Genomic DNA, 12,149 nt, shown 5'->3' with positions numbered 1-12,149 from the left:
CACTGGATTACCTTTTCTGGCCTCCGAAAAGGATACAAAAAGTTGATCTGATTTTCTAATATCCTTAGTTCTATCAAGATAAAATCTGAGCTGTCTGTGTACATCAAGTTTATGCAGCATGTATTCCAATTTGTTAGAGTGGTTGGGAAAAAAGACTGGCAACTCAATGACCTGATTGATATTTGATTCAGAACAGACTTTAGGCAAAAAGGAGGAGTTTGTTCTGAGAGATACTCTATCAGCATGGAAAATCATGTAAGGAGGTCTGATAGCTAATGCTTGAAGTTCTGACACTCTGCGGGCAGAAGTAATGGCCACTAGAAATATAGTCTTCCAGGACAAATATTTGAGTTCACAAGAAGATGCTGGTACTAAGGGGGGGAGAATTATTTGAGATAGCATAAAATTCAAATTCCAGGGAGAATCATTTTTTGACAGGAGGTCTCATGTGAAAAACACCTTTAAGAAAAGCTTTAGATAACTTATGGCCCATAACATTCAACCCATCAAATCCAAGGTGGAAATTTGATATGGCAGCTAACTGGACTCGAACTGTGGCAGCTGCTGCTCCTTCCTTAAAAATCGTTGTCAAAAATTCTAAAATGGACGATAGAGGAGCTCGGAAAGGGTCGATTTTCTGTATATTGGCCCAAATTGAGAACCTGTTCCACTTACTGCGGTATAGTTTCCTGGTGGATGGCTTGTGAGAAGACAAAAGGATTTGTCTTGTATCATCGGAGAGTGAATGAAGCCTGGCAATTAGGGGAAGTGGATTAGCCAAGCAGTCAGCTTTAGGGACTGCAGTGAAGGATGGGGGTCCCCTGACTGGTGTGTCAGAAGGTCCGGAACTTGGTCCAGGATCCATGGATCCTCCAGCAGATGATGGTGAAGGAAGGGGAACCAAAATTGTTGAGGCCAGTAGGGAGCTATGAGGATAACTTTCCTTCCCAGCGATTTTGCTTTCTGTAAAACCCTTGGTATCAAATAGGTGGGAATGCATATAGGAGACCCGGGGGCCAGTCGAGTACAAGTGCATCTCTCGGGGAATGTCCGGGAGGTGGTATTAGGGCAAAGTAGCTTCTGCATTTGGTACTGCTGTGACTGGCAAAGAGTTCGCAGCAAGGCTGGCCCCATTTGCGGAAAATCAAATCTGCAACTCGTTGGTTGAGAGACCACTCATGAGGCAACAGTATTGCCCTGCTCAGCTTGTCCGCTATCACGTTGGATTTCCCTGGGATGTGCGTTGCTAACAGAAAACACTGGGACGACACAGGCCATTGCCACACCCTGAGGGCTTCTCGACAAAGGGGGTAAGACTTGGTTCTGCCTTGCTTGTTCAAGTACCAGACCACTGACATGTTGTCCATCTGAATTGCAATTGTCCCTAGAGGAAGAGAGTCCTGAAAGTACTGCAACGCCAGAAGTACCGCTCTCAACTCCAGAACATTGATATGCAGATGTGACTCTTGATCCATCCATGTGTCTTGGGCAGTCTTTCCCTGAAAATGCCCCCCCCCACCTTATCAGGGAAGCGTCCATGGTCACAGTGGCTACGGGGGTGGGGGGGGTGGACAAAGGGCCTTCCGATTGTGACATGAAGAGACGTCAACCACCACCAAAGGTCTCTCTTGCAAGAATCTGTGATGAGAATCATGTGGTGCATTGGTAGCTTTTGGTAAGACCACTGAGCGAAGAGGAGCCATTGAAGGATTCGCATATGCATCCTTGCGAGTGATGCAGCCAGGATTGCTGCCGCCATCAAACCTAGCACTTTCAAGACCTCTGCTGCTGTAGCTTTGTTCTTTGACACCAGTGAGTTGACGTGTTGGCGAAGAAATGAGACTCTTTCGATTGGAAAACGTAGAGTGGTGGTTGAGGTATCTAACTTTGCTCCTATAAAAACGGTATGCTGCAATGGCGATAAGGCAGACTTTTCGAAGTTGACTGTAATGCCTAAGTGATGGCAGAGTGTCAGAGTATATTGCGTTGCCCGAGTCAATTGATGCCTGGTGGTAACAGTGAGGAGCCAATCATTTAGGTACAGAAACACCTGGAATCCTAGATGCCTCAGTTGAGCCGTGACCACTGCCATGCATTTGGTGAACACTCTGGGGGCTGTAGTGAAACCAAAGGGCAGGGCTCGAAACTGGTAATGATTGGCTCCCAGATGGAAACGCAGGTGATCCCTGGAGCGTCTGTTCATCTTTATGTGATAGTACGCATCCTTGAGATCTATGGAGCACATCCAATCGCCTTTCCCTATAAAGGGAAGAATGGACTGAAGCGTGACCATTTGGAACTTCTCTTTCTTTACGAATTGGTTGAGTCTGCTGAGGTCCAAGATAGGTCTCCAGTCCCCTGTTTACTTTGGTACCAAAAAGAATCTTGAGTAAGTTCCGCATCCAACTTGGTCTGCTGGGACTGGTTGGATGACTCTTTTTCTAGCAATTTGTGGACCTCTACGATTGCTTGTTCCCTGAGACTGGGTGGAACATCTGGGATTCTGTTTACAGGAGTGGGAGAGGAAGAGAATGGTATGAAATATCCTCTGGAAATGATGCTTTGTACCCATGTATCTGACGTTATGTTTAGCCAGGCTTCTGGGTACAAAGATAAGAGACCCCCGACTGCCTCCAGAGCCGGACAGCCGGGCCTCCTTTCAGGAGCGCTGGTAGGGCTGACCAGAGAACTGGCCTCTGTCACCCTGTTGTTGCGGACCCCCTCTGCCGCGCGGGCAGCGCCTTCCGTTATAACCCCCTCCTCTGCCTCTAGAGGGGGTTTCTCCACGTGTGTCCTGAAAGGCTCCCTGTGCTTTTCGGAACCACGTTTTTCCACCCTTAGGGCCCTTGGGATAGAGCAGAGTAGGGGTAGAAAAATGGACTCCAACGGCAGATAGGGTCTTGCCTTCCTGCTCACACCTGGTTAAAGTTTCCTTTACTTTAGGCCCAAACAGTGATGAGCCATCAAATGGGGTATTGATAAAGGAAGACTTAAAGGGCTCCACAAAGGAAGAGAGATGCATCCAGGCTTGTCACCGCAGAGCAATGCCTGAACTAGTGGCTCTACTGGAACCATCAGCTGCATAAGATATGAGGCGCATGGATGAGTTCACAACCGCGTTTAGGGTAGTGAGCTGTGTGTTGACTTTGTCGGCAACCCCTGCAGCTACTGTACCCCGGAGAGCATCTCTGAGCTCTTTCAGGAGATCTCTTTGTAGTCTCATGAAATGGGTTAAAAAGTTCAGCGATCGCAGAGAAAAAGTCACTGAACTAAACATGCATTTCCCATATCTATTCATGATCCTAGAATCTCTGTTAGGAGGATGGATAGATGCGGATGTTTCAGACACTTCCTTTTTGGTGGCTGCAGCTACCACCATGGCATCAACAGGCACTCCTTTGGTCAAAAAGGCTTTGTCTACATGGGCTTCTGAGGGACAGGTTCCATGGCCTCCGGTGACTCCCACACCTTATGAGAGATCAGCTCCATGAGCTCATCGAAAGGCGGAGACACCCAAGAAGTGGAAGTTTGAGACCCAAAAGCCTTCAAGAGCACTGACTCGTCCTCAGTAGGGGTTTTAGACTGCCAATCGCACTTCTGACTCAGGATCTCTAATATCTCCGCAAAGGAGATATCCTCAGAGGGGGATCAAGAGGACCCTTTGGACTCATCCAAGTCAGTGTCGGATGTCAAAGACTCCTGTGGGGAGTCCAGGTGCCTCCTCTTGGACAGTCTCTTCCTGGTTACTTCCTCAGTGAGGAAATCTGGGGAGGTCTCAGAAGAACAGAGAGCGCCCTGTGGGGCTACTTGAGGCTCAGGGTTTCTACGCTTAGGGGGACTGGTAGACGTAGAAGCAGACGCAGGTGCTTGAGGGGAGAAGGAAGCCCAAACTGATGCCGACTTTGTCTTAGGAGACAGGACTCTCCTCATGGCATCGAAAGCACCATGGCTCTGACGAGAAGGGGTAGACGGATCCGGAGGGACCATCCGATCCTCCCGCACCGAAACCATGGGCTCCGAGCCTGAGGTAGGAGCTGAGCTCATCTGAGCCGAAGCCCCGAGAGGAAGAGTCGGCACCGACAAATTGGTCCAACTATCTTCCTTGGACCTGACAGGAGAGTGTTGGCTCCTAGCGTCCTCTGTCGGCGCCGAGGACGTCCGAGTAGATGGAACCGATAACACCGATGCGGGTCTCGGTTCCATAGGTTCGACAACTATCGGTTCGGGCTCCTTTGGCTCCAAGAGTTCAGTACGGTTCGGAGGAGGAGTAGTTAAGTCCGGTTCAATGGTCTTCGGCTCCGATGAAAGAGTTGGGGCCGACAACAATTTAGCAAGTCCTGGTGCCCGTAGAAGCTTCTGCACTAGCCAATCCATATCCATATCTGAGAGGCTGACCGAAGACTTCAAGGAACGCACTGAAGGTGCTGAATGGAGCAGAGGAGATGAGGGAACCTCAGAGTCCGGCTCCAAGACTGGGAGCTGGCTCCGAACCAAAGGGACACTCGGTTCCGAAGACTGTGGAACCGATGACCCTGTACCCTCCATTCTTTTTGCCTTCTTAGAAACTTTAGAATCTCAGAGAAATTATGCTGCAGCAACCCCCTATCAATAAGTTTTCCCTTCTCTCTAACAGTACCCTAGAGGAAAAAGAGTGGCAAATACTGCAAGAGTCTTGGAGGTGTTTAGCCCCCAGACAGTGAACACATTGGACATGCTCGTCAGTGACGGACATTTTCTGTCCACAATCTGGGCATTTCTTAAACCCCGATTTGGGATGAGACTTTTCCCTCTCATCCAACATGTTCAAAGAGTAATCAAAGTTTGAAACAGGCACACCCCAGAATTAACTTGCAGAGGTTAAATACAGGGCTAACTAGGCCCACACTAAAAAAGTACTAATAACAAGAAGAAATTTGTTAAATCTAAATAGGGATAACAAAAGGCCCAACACTAAGAAACTAAGCCAACACAGAGCACTACCTACTACAATCTAACCTACGTATAACTACAGTACTTTAACATGAAACACACACACACACACACACACTAGATAGAGAATCATATATATAAAAAAGAAGGAGAAAGAAATTTTTAAACTTGCGATTTAAGCAAAATATCTGAGCTTACTGGATCACCGAGATCTCTTGCCGCGGCAAACTAGATCTGGGGTAATTCCAGCAGTACATTGTGGGATAAGGGGCTTGGTCTCGAGCTACTGGCAAACCTTGAGCTTTTGCTATAGACAGTGTCGGAGTCAAGGATCGGCTCTGAACCCATCAGTGAGAATACAGGCGAGATTTAACAACTTCACATTGAACGTTTGAGTGATCCTGATTGCCATGAATAATGGATGTTGGAGAATGGACCACTGAGTCAACAGAGTCCATTGACTGATTCTCATATGGAAAGTGATCAATGGAACAAAGGTGATAGCTGCTGCCATGAAACTCAAAGCCCGAGTATCAATAGTTCTGGAACAGATGAATTCTGGACCACTTTCTTGACTTGGGACTTTAGTGTGTTTACTCGAGTGGAGGGAAGACAGGCTATCTGAATGACTGTGTGGTTAATGAGCGTCTATGAATTCCAGGCTCTGTGTTGGGATGAGTTGAGACTTATTCTAAATGACTGTTATTCCCAGATGAGAACACAACTGAAGCAAGTAGTCGCTTGCCTGTACTAGTAAATTCCTGGTTGGTGCAGTAATGTGCCAGTTGTCTAGATATGGAAATACCCGGAATCCCAGCAGTCTCAAGTGAGCTGCTACCACTGCCATGCATTTCGTGAACACCCTGGGGGGCTGTGATGAGACAAAGGACAGTGCTCTGAACTGGTAATGACTGGCTCCTAGCCAGAAGTGTAGGTTTCTCCTGCAGCGCCTGTTCATTTGATGTGATAGTAAGCATCCTGAAGATTTATAGAGCACATCCAATCGTCCTTTTGCAGCAGAGGCAAAATGGACTAACCGTGAACATCAGTGACTTTGAGTACTGCTGAGATCCAGAATTGGTCTTAAATCCCATCTTTTTTGGCACCAAGAAGAATGTGAATACGATCCGGACACACACTGTTCTGGGGAGACCTCTTAAATGACTCTCTTCTTCTAGCAGCTTTTTTAATTCTAGAGATACTGCTTCACTCTGACTTGGTAAAACATTGTGGATTTTCTTCATAACTGTGGGAAGGGCTAGGGAAAATGGTGTGGTACAACCTCTGGATATGTTCTTCTGTGCCCACAATTCTTTTGTAATAGCTAGCTAAGCTCTCTGGGGCAGGGATAAATGCCCCCCAACTGCCTCCAGAGAGGAACAGTTAGGCCTCTCTTCAGCAGGACAGATATGACCTATCTGAGAAAGAATCTCTAAAGCCCTGGTTCTGTGGACCACCTTTGCCATGAGGATGACGTCTTCCATTTGAGTTCCTTCCTCTGCCCCTGGGGAACTACTTTGCGTGAATCCTGGAAAGGATCCTGGGATTTCTTGAACCACATCATTCTACCACCTTGCTGGTTCCTAGAGAACGGCCTTTGAGTGGTAGAAAAATGTACACCCACAGCAGACAGGGTCTCTCCCTCCTGTTCACACCTGCAGAGCATATCTTTAACCTTGGGGCTAAAGAGAGAAGATCCGTCTAAGGGTACAGTGATGAACAAAGACTTAAATGGTTCCACAAAATCACAAAAGCGCATCCAGGTATGTCTTCTGATGGTTATTCCTGAATTCACCACCCGTGAGGTACCTTCCACAGCATGGGAGATTAACCTCATGGATACATTTGAGATAGATTGGAGGGTGGCCAGTTTCAAGGAGATTCTGTTTGCATACTCAGAGGGCATGGACCCAGAAAGAGATTTGGTAAGCTCCTTGATCAAATCTCTTTGCAGTCTCATAAAATGTGCCAAATAATTTAGCAACTCAAGGGCAAAGTTAGCTGAAGTATAAACATGCTTCCCAAATCTGTCCAATGCCCTGGACTCTCTATTAGAGGGATGGACAGAAGAAATCTGTTCTGCTATTTCTTTTTGCTCCAGTGTGTATAGTCTTTAGTGGGGGAGGCTAGGATTTTATTTGGTCTTTTCAGTATAGCCTCAACACTGTCCAAGTCCTTCCTTGCACGCTGAGAGACTAGGTCACTGAGCTCATCGGCGGGGGTGGGGTGGGGCATCAAGAAGTATATGGGCCAGACCCGAAAGCCTCCAGGAACACCAGTTCCTACTGGGATGAAGTATCAGAAGACCAACCACTTTTTTGTCTGAGGAGCTCTAGGATGTCTCCAAAGGAGACATCAGCAAGTAGTGATCTGGGAAATCCCTCCCCTCATCAAAATTTGTGTCATCTGTGAGGCATTCCTGGGAGGCAACTAACTGCCTCCTCCTGCATGTCCTCTTTTGAGGGATTTCCTCGCTGAAGTGTTATGGATCATCAGCTTCAGCAACCCCACCAGCACTCCACCCGAGGAGGAAGTTGGACCTGCGCTATCTAGCGTGAAGGTTCCGAGGGAAAGAGATTGCTCCAAAAGTTTGGGAGTCAACTTCGAACTCCCAGATCCAGCACTGATGTTTCAGCTCCGAGTCTCCTCTGGCTTAAAAATACTTGGTGCCAAGTTGGCTCAGGGGGAACCATCGGAGCAAATGAGCAAATAATCTTCAGATTCAAAGTAGACACCCCCAGGGATCTCAGATCTGATGGATCATAAAGAGAAGGTCAGATCAGAGGAGGAGTTAACAGAGGGGAAGTGAACAAGTGATGGCTCACGGGCCCGGTAGTGGTCAGAAGCATGAGAACCCGCATCTGTACCTGTGCTCTGAGTAACTTCCTCAACATTCTATCCATGTCTGCTTCTGAAAGACTTCTGGAGGATCGAAGGAGGTATATAGTGCCGTCGAGGCGACTCCTCTAGGAAGGGAAAAGGAAGTTGGGATGGAATCGTATCCAACAGAAGCTGCAGAGTATGGATCTGAAGAGACCTAGGTTTTTGAACTGTCAGATCCAAGACAGACAGGTCTGACTTTTTGTGAATCTTACCAGAAGGCTGCACTGAAGGAGTGGACATCAACATTGAGGATCGATATGGAGACCTGTTACGGGACTCCTTTTCTTTAGTCAGATAATCAATTTTGCTTTCATCAGACTTTTTTTGAAGGGGTTCGAGCCCCAGCCACCAAAGAAGAAGTTAATGTAGACAGGAGACCGTGCAGCATTAATTTATTCCTGCAATCTGTTAAGGCCCTGGTGTTAAAAATCAAAGCAGACTACACAGTCTGCATCAAGATGAGCCATACCCAAACAGTACATACATTCCCTTTAGGCATCTGAGCTGGGAAATTTGTGCCTACAGGAAACACACTGTTAAACCCAGAAGGTTTGTCCGACAGCTTAAAAAAAAAGGGAGATCTCCCACAAAAAACAATTAGCAGAGAAGCAACAACAGCCTGCTAGGAAATGTATTTTAAAAAGCTATAATGCAATTCTTTTTCTTTAAATAAAGTAGAAAGAAAGAAAGAAAGAGAAAGGACAAACTACCAGTATTGGTAGAAAGAGTACTTGGAAGAGTACAAACAGATACCAACAATGCTACCAGGAGAAGTAGTAAACAACGGTAGCTTAAGAAATAGAGAAAAAAAAAAATCTAAGTCACTAACTTACAGGAGGGAGGAAGAAGAAAAATACAAGATAAAAATTAACTGATTAACTACACTGGGAAGATGGAAACATCCAATAAACACTCAATAACACTTGAGAGCCAAGGAATCTGCGGCTGATACCTAATGGCAGCAAACTTGATCTGAGGTACATTTGGTTGGCAGGGCATTATGGGTAAAAGGAGGAGCTCGAGAGTTCTAGGATCTGATAATCTGATAGAAGCAGATGAGTCTCTGATCCAAAGCCATCAGTTGAGGAATGAATGAAAATGACTTAAGATATCACAGGTCGATCATACTCAAATGTGAATTACACCAGGACACCCACATATACATATAATGTATATATCACAGATTCACACCCAAGTATACAGATTAAGAAGGGTCAGGAACAAAGCACGGTCACAGATACTTCTACTGCAGTGTTAAACATAACTACTAAAATGCACAGCTGAGGGCAGTGATTTTAGTTGCACATACTTCAGAATAACACCAAGACTCTGAAACCATTGCTATCTACTGCACAAATGAGATTAAAGGTGATACAACAGCAAGGGTCAGGCATCCAAAGCAGCTGAAAAGTAAAAGGTTTTATTTCATGTAGACTTATAAAAACATTACACAATGGCAAACAATTCAAATATACTACAGAGCTCACAACAGCTGGGGCTGATGCATTAAAGTATTCTATTAAAGACATTTTAAATGTCTTAACTTTACCTATTCGAATAGTGGCTTTCCCCTTCAGTCCGTTCCCTAGAACTATAGTTCTTCTGAGCTGTTTGCACTTGGAAGCATCCCTTGTTGGTGATTTTAACCATCTGAACTGCAAAATTTAAATTATTATTACACTTCTGCAACAAAAAAAACCCAAAACATTTTTCTGCACTATTATAGCAATCATCCAATGACAAGGATTTTGTTGCAGAATAATTACACTAAGGTGGACAAACACCTATTTTCAGAAATAATTTAATTATGTTCCTTAATTCATAAAATACTTCTGAAAAATAAATTTAATAATGCACACAAGGTATATGGCAACTAGAGAAATACTCATTTGTCAACTAAACATGAAAATACAAGCAGACTTGTCAATGGAAAAAAGGCATAATTCCTATTTAGTCTAGTCACTGTGTCTGCATTTCACCCAAAGGACACAAAGTTTAAAAAAAAAACAAACAAAAAAAAAAAAAAACATACCAGTAGAAGCCCAAAAGTAGTGGAGTGAAGACCAAATGATTCAAACATCCAACAAACAAGTGCACAACAATTTCAACAACAGAAAAGCTGCAATTCATTTACAACAAAGATCCATGGGCAGTAAGCATTTCATTCTTACTTAGCTTAGAACTGGGAATGTCATCAGACTTGATAATGTATCAACAGAAATCACCCAAATAGACAACACACAAACTGGGGGTAGGCATGTTTTCAAAGTTTGTACTCTAGTCTGACATGCTACCCCCAGCTATCCTGCAGCCTTGCCTCCCATTCATCCGTGATGCACCACTCACAAGGACTGCACAGTCTCAGAGATTTCCACTACTGTCATTTTGGTATACTGCGACAACATCCTATACCACATTAATGTAGCCAGTCCAACAAAGGTCCACTCACACCAAATATCACAAAAACTCTGCAAGGGAGCTGTGGTGCATTTCCCTTTTGACTTATGGTAGAAAGGTGTGGTCCTCTACTTTTGGTTCACTTAACCATTCACAGCAAGCAGTTCTCTTCTACTTCATTTAAAACACTAACAAAATATTAGCAACTAGCAGCCCCTTTGCATTCCCAGCCAACACATAGTGACCTAAATCCACTGTCTGTAAGGTTCCACCTCAAACCTAAAACTACTGGGAGGAGATGTTTTGTGCTCTTGTTTTGGTTTGATTAATAACAGCCCAAACCACTTGCAGCAAGCAGTCCTCCCTTCCTGTCTAACTGGAAAGCAGTCTAAACTGTAGCAATAAGCCTTCTTCCACTCAAAGCTGAAACTCAAACATCTATGCCATTCACAGCAAGCAATGTATAATTTTTAAATTATATTTCTGACGCAGAAACTACTGAATTTCGAAAAAGTGATACTGAGGCTCTTGTGTATGTTCTTGGCTTCGCTGTCATTTAATTTCTGTTATTTTCTTTAGAGTTACAAAGCAGATTAAAAAATTTAAAAATGTACACCTTTTTATGTCTGTATAAGGGTGTGGTGCTTTAAGATATTATTCAAAGTCTATATAACATTTATACACGTGATGAATTTTATTTATTTATCCTTTTGCTGACTGGATTAGTCCCATTAGACCGGAGGTCGTATTTATACTACTAGGGAAATATGGGAAGGGCATCGAGGAACTACTCCCTACATTTTTCAATGGGCTATAGGGTGGTTGTGAGATGCAAAACAACTTAGAAAATCTTTATTCTGTGCTTTCTAATATCAATACTGTACATGTTACGGTTATTTCAGATATAGGATTAGTGGACGATACTCTGCAACAACTGATTGTGGAATCTGAACCAGATACTTCTCTAGCAGTCTCTTGGAGCCAAATTACGGATCATATGGATAATGCTATTTTGCCTGTGGCTGAAAAAATGGATAGGACATTCTCACAAACAGTATGAGGTTTCTGATGTTTCTGTTTGCCAAATTCAGACCCCTTTGTCAATTACACATTCGGACATTTTGCCCATTTCACCTTACGCTGCTGTAGTGAAAAGTCTGCTTCTACAAGTACTTTTGTTCCATGGCATTTTTCTAACTTGCATGTAGTACGCATTATGGCAAAAAGTGATACAGCTGATTCAAAGGTATGATATTTAGGATAACACTGTTGTTCCACTTGGTGTGTTGACTGCATATGTGCATGTGTTTACTCATGCTGGCTAAGACTCCTTTTCCGACATTTCATTAAAGAATAATAAAATGCAAAAAACTATTTATGTAACTTGGAAAAAAACAATCTAGGTTTCCTTGGAACTCTTATGTTATTTCTGCAATTAATATAAACATCAAAAGTAGGATTACTGTTCAATTTCAGACTGCAGACATTAACGCTAACTTAGTGAGAACTTATTTGTTCTTTTGTTGTACTCATGTTTTTGATGTTAAAAAAAACAATCTTTGATGACTGAAAATTATGGACTGGAGTTTGGGAAATTTGGGTTGTACTGCCTTTTATTCAAGGTAAAGTACCACACAGTTCTAGTGTTTTGTTTTTTTCCATTCAAGTTTGTAAAGCATATATTAATTACCAGGGCCAGCTCAAAACTTTTTTTTTTCTGTAGGTCCCTTGATAATCTTATCCAAAAACTGCACAAATGTAAACACAATGTGGATGTCATGGTAAAAGTCAGTGTGTACCTTCTTATACCAAGTATCATACTTTTAATTCAAAACAATAGTTGTGACACAGCTGGAGAAAATTAATACTGTGCACAGTAAAACTATTTCTTCTTTAGTACCTCCTAAAGATTTTGCATCTCCTGTACCTTTATTACAAGG

At 43.8% G+C, this 12,149-nt stretch overlaps 1 protein-coding gene across 3 annotated transcripts in view; it reads right to left on the bottom strand.

Moving 5' to 3' along the window:
* Positions 1–12,149, bottom strand: part of CEP78 (centrosomal protein 78) — a 1,514,071-nt gene that overhangs the window by 658,600 nt on the left and 843,322 nt on the right. For all 3 annotated transcript variants that reach the window (XM_044060872.1, XM_044060873.1, XM_044060875.1), the window contains exon 10: positions 9,362–9,467. In XM_044060872.1, coding sequence (XP_043916807.1) covers positions 9,362–9,467 — 106 coding nt within the window. The remainder of the gene's footprint in view (positions 1–9,361; positions 9,468–12,149) is intronic.

Source organism: Protopterus annectens, chromosome 2.part0 (assembly GCF_019279795.1).
Source record: "Protopterus annectens isolate FY-2018-M chromosome 2.part0, PAN1.0, whole genome shotgun sequence".
Lineage (NCBI taxonomy): Eukaryota > Metazoa > Chordata > Ceratodontiformes > Protopteridae > Protopterus > Protopterus annectens.
Note: the sequence above shows the minus strand (reverse complement) of the source record. Positions and strands in the feature narration are given on the sequence as shown.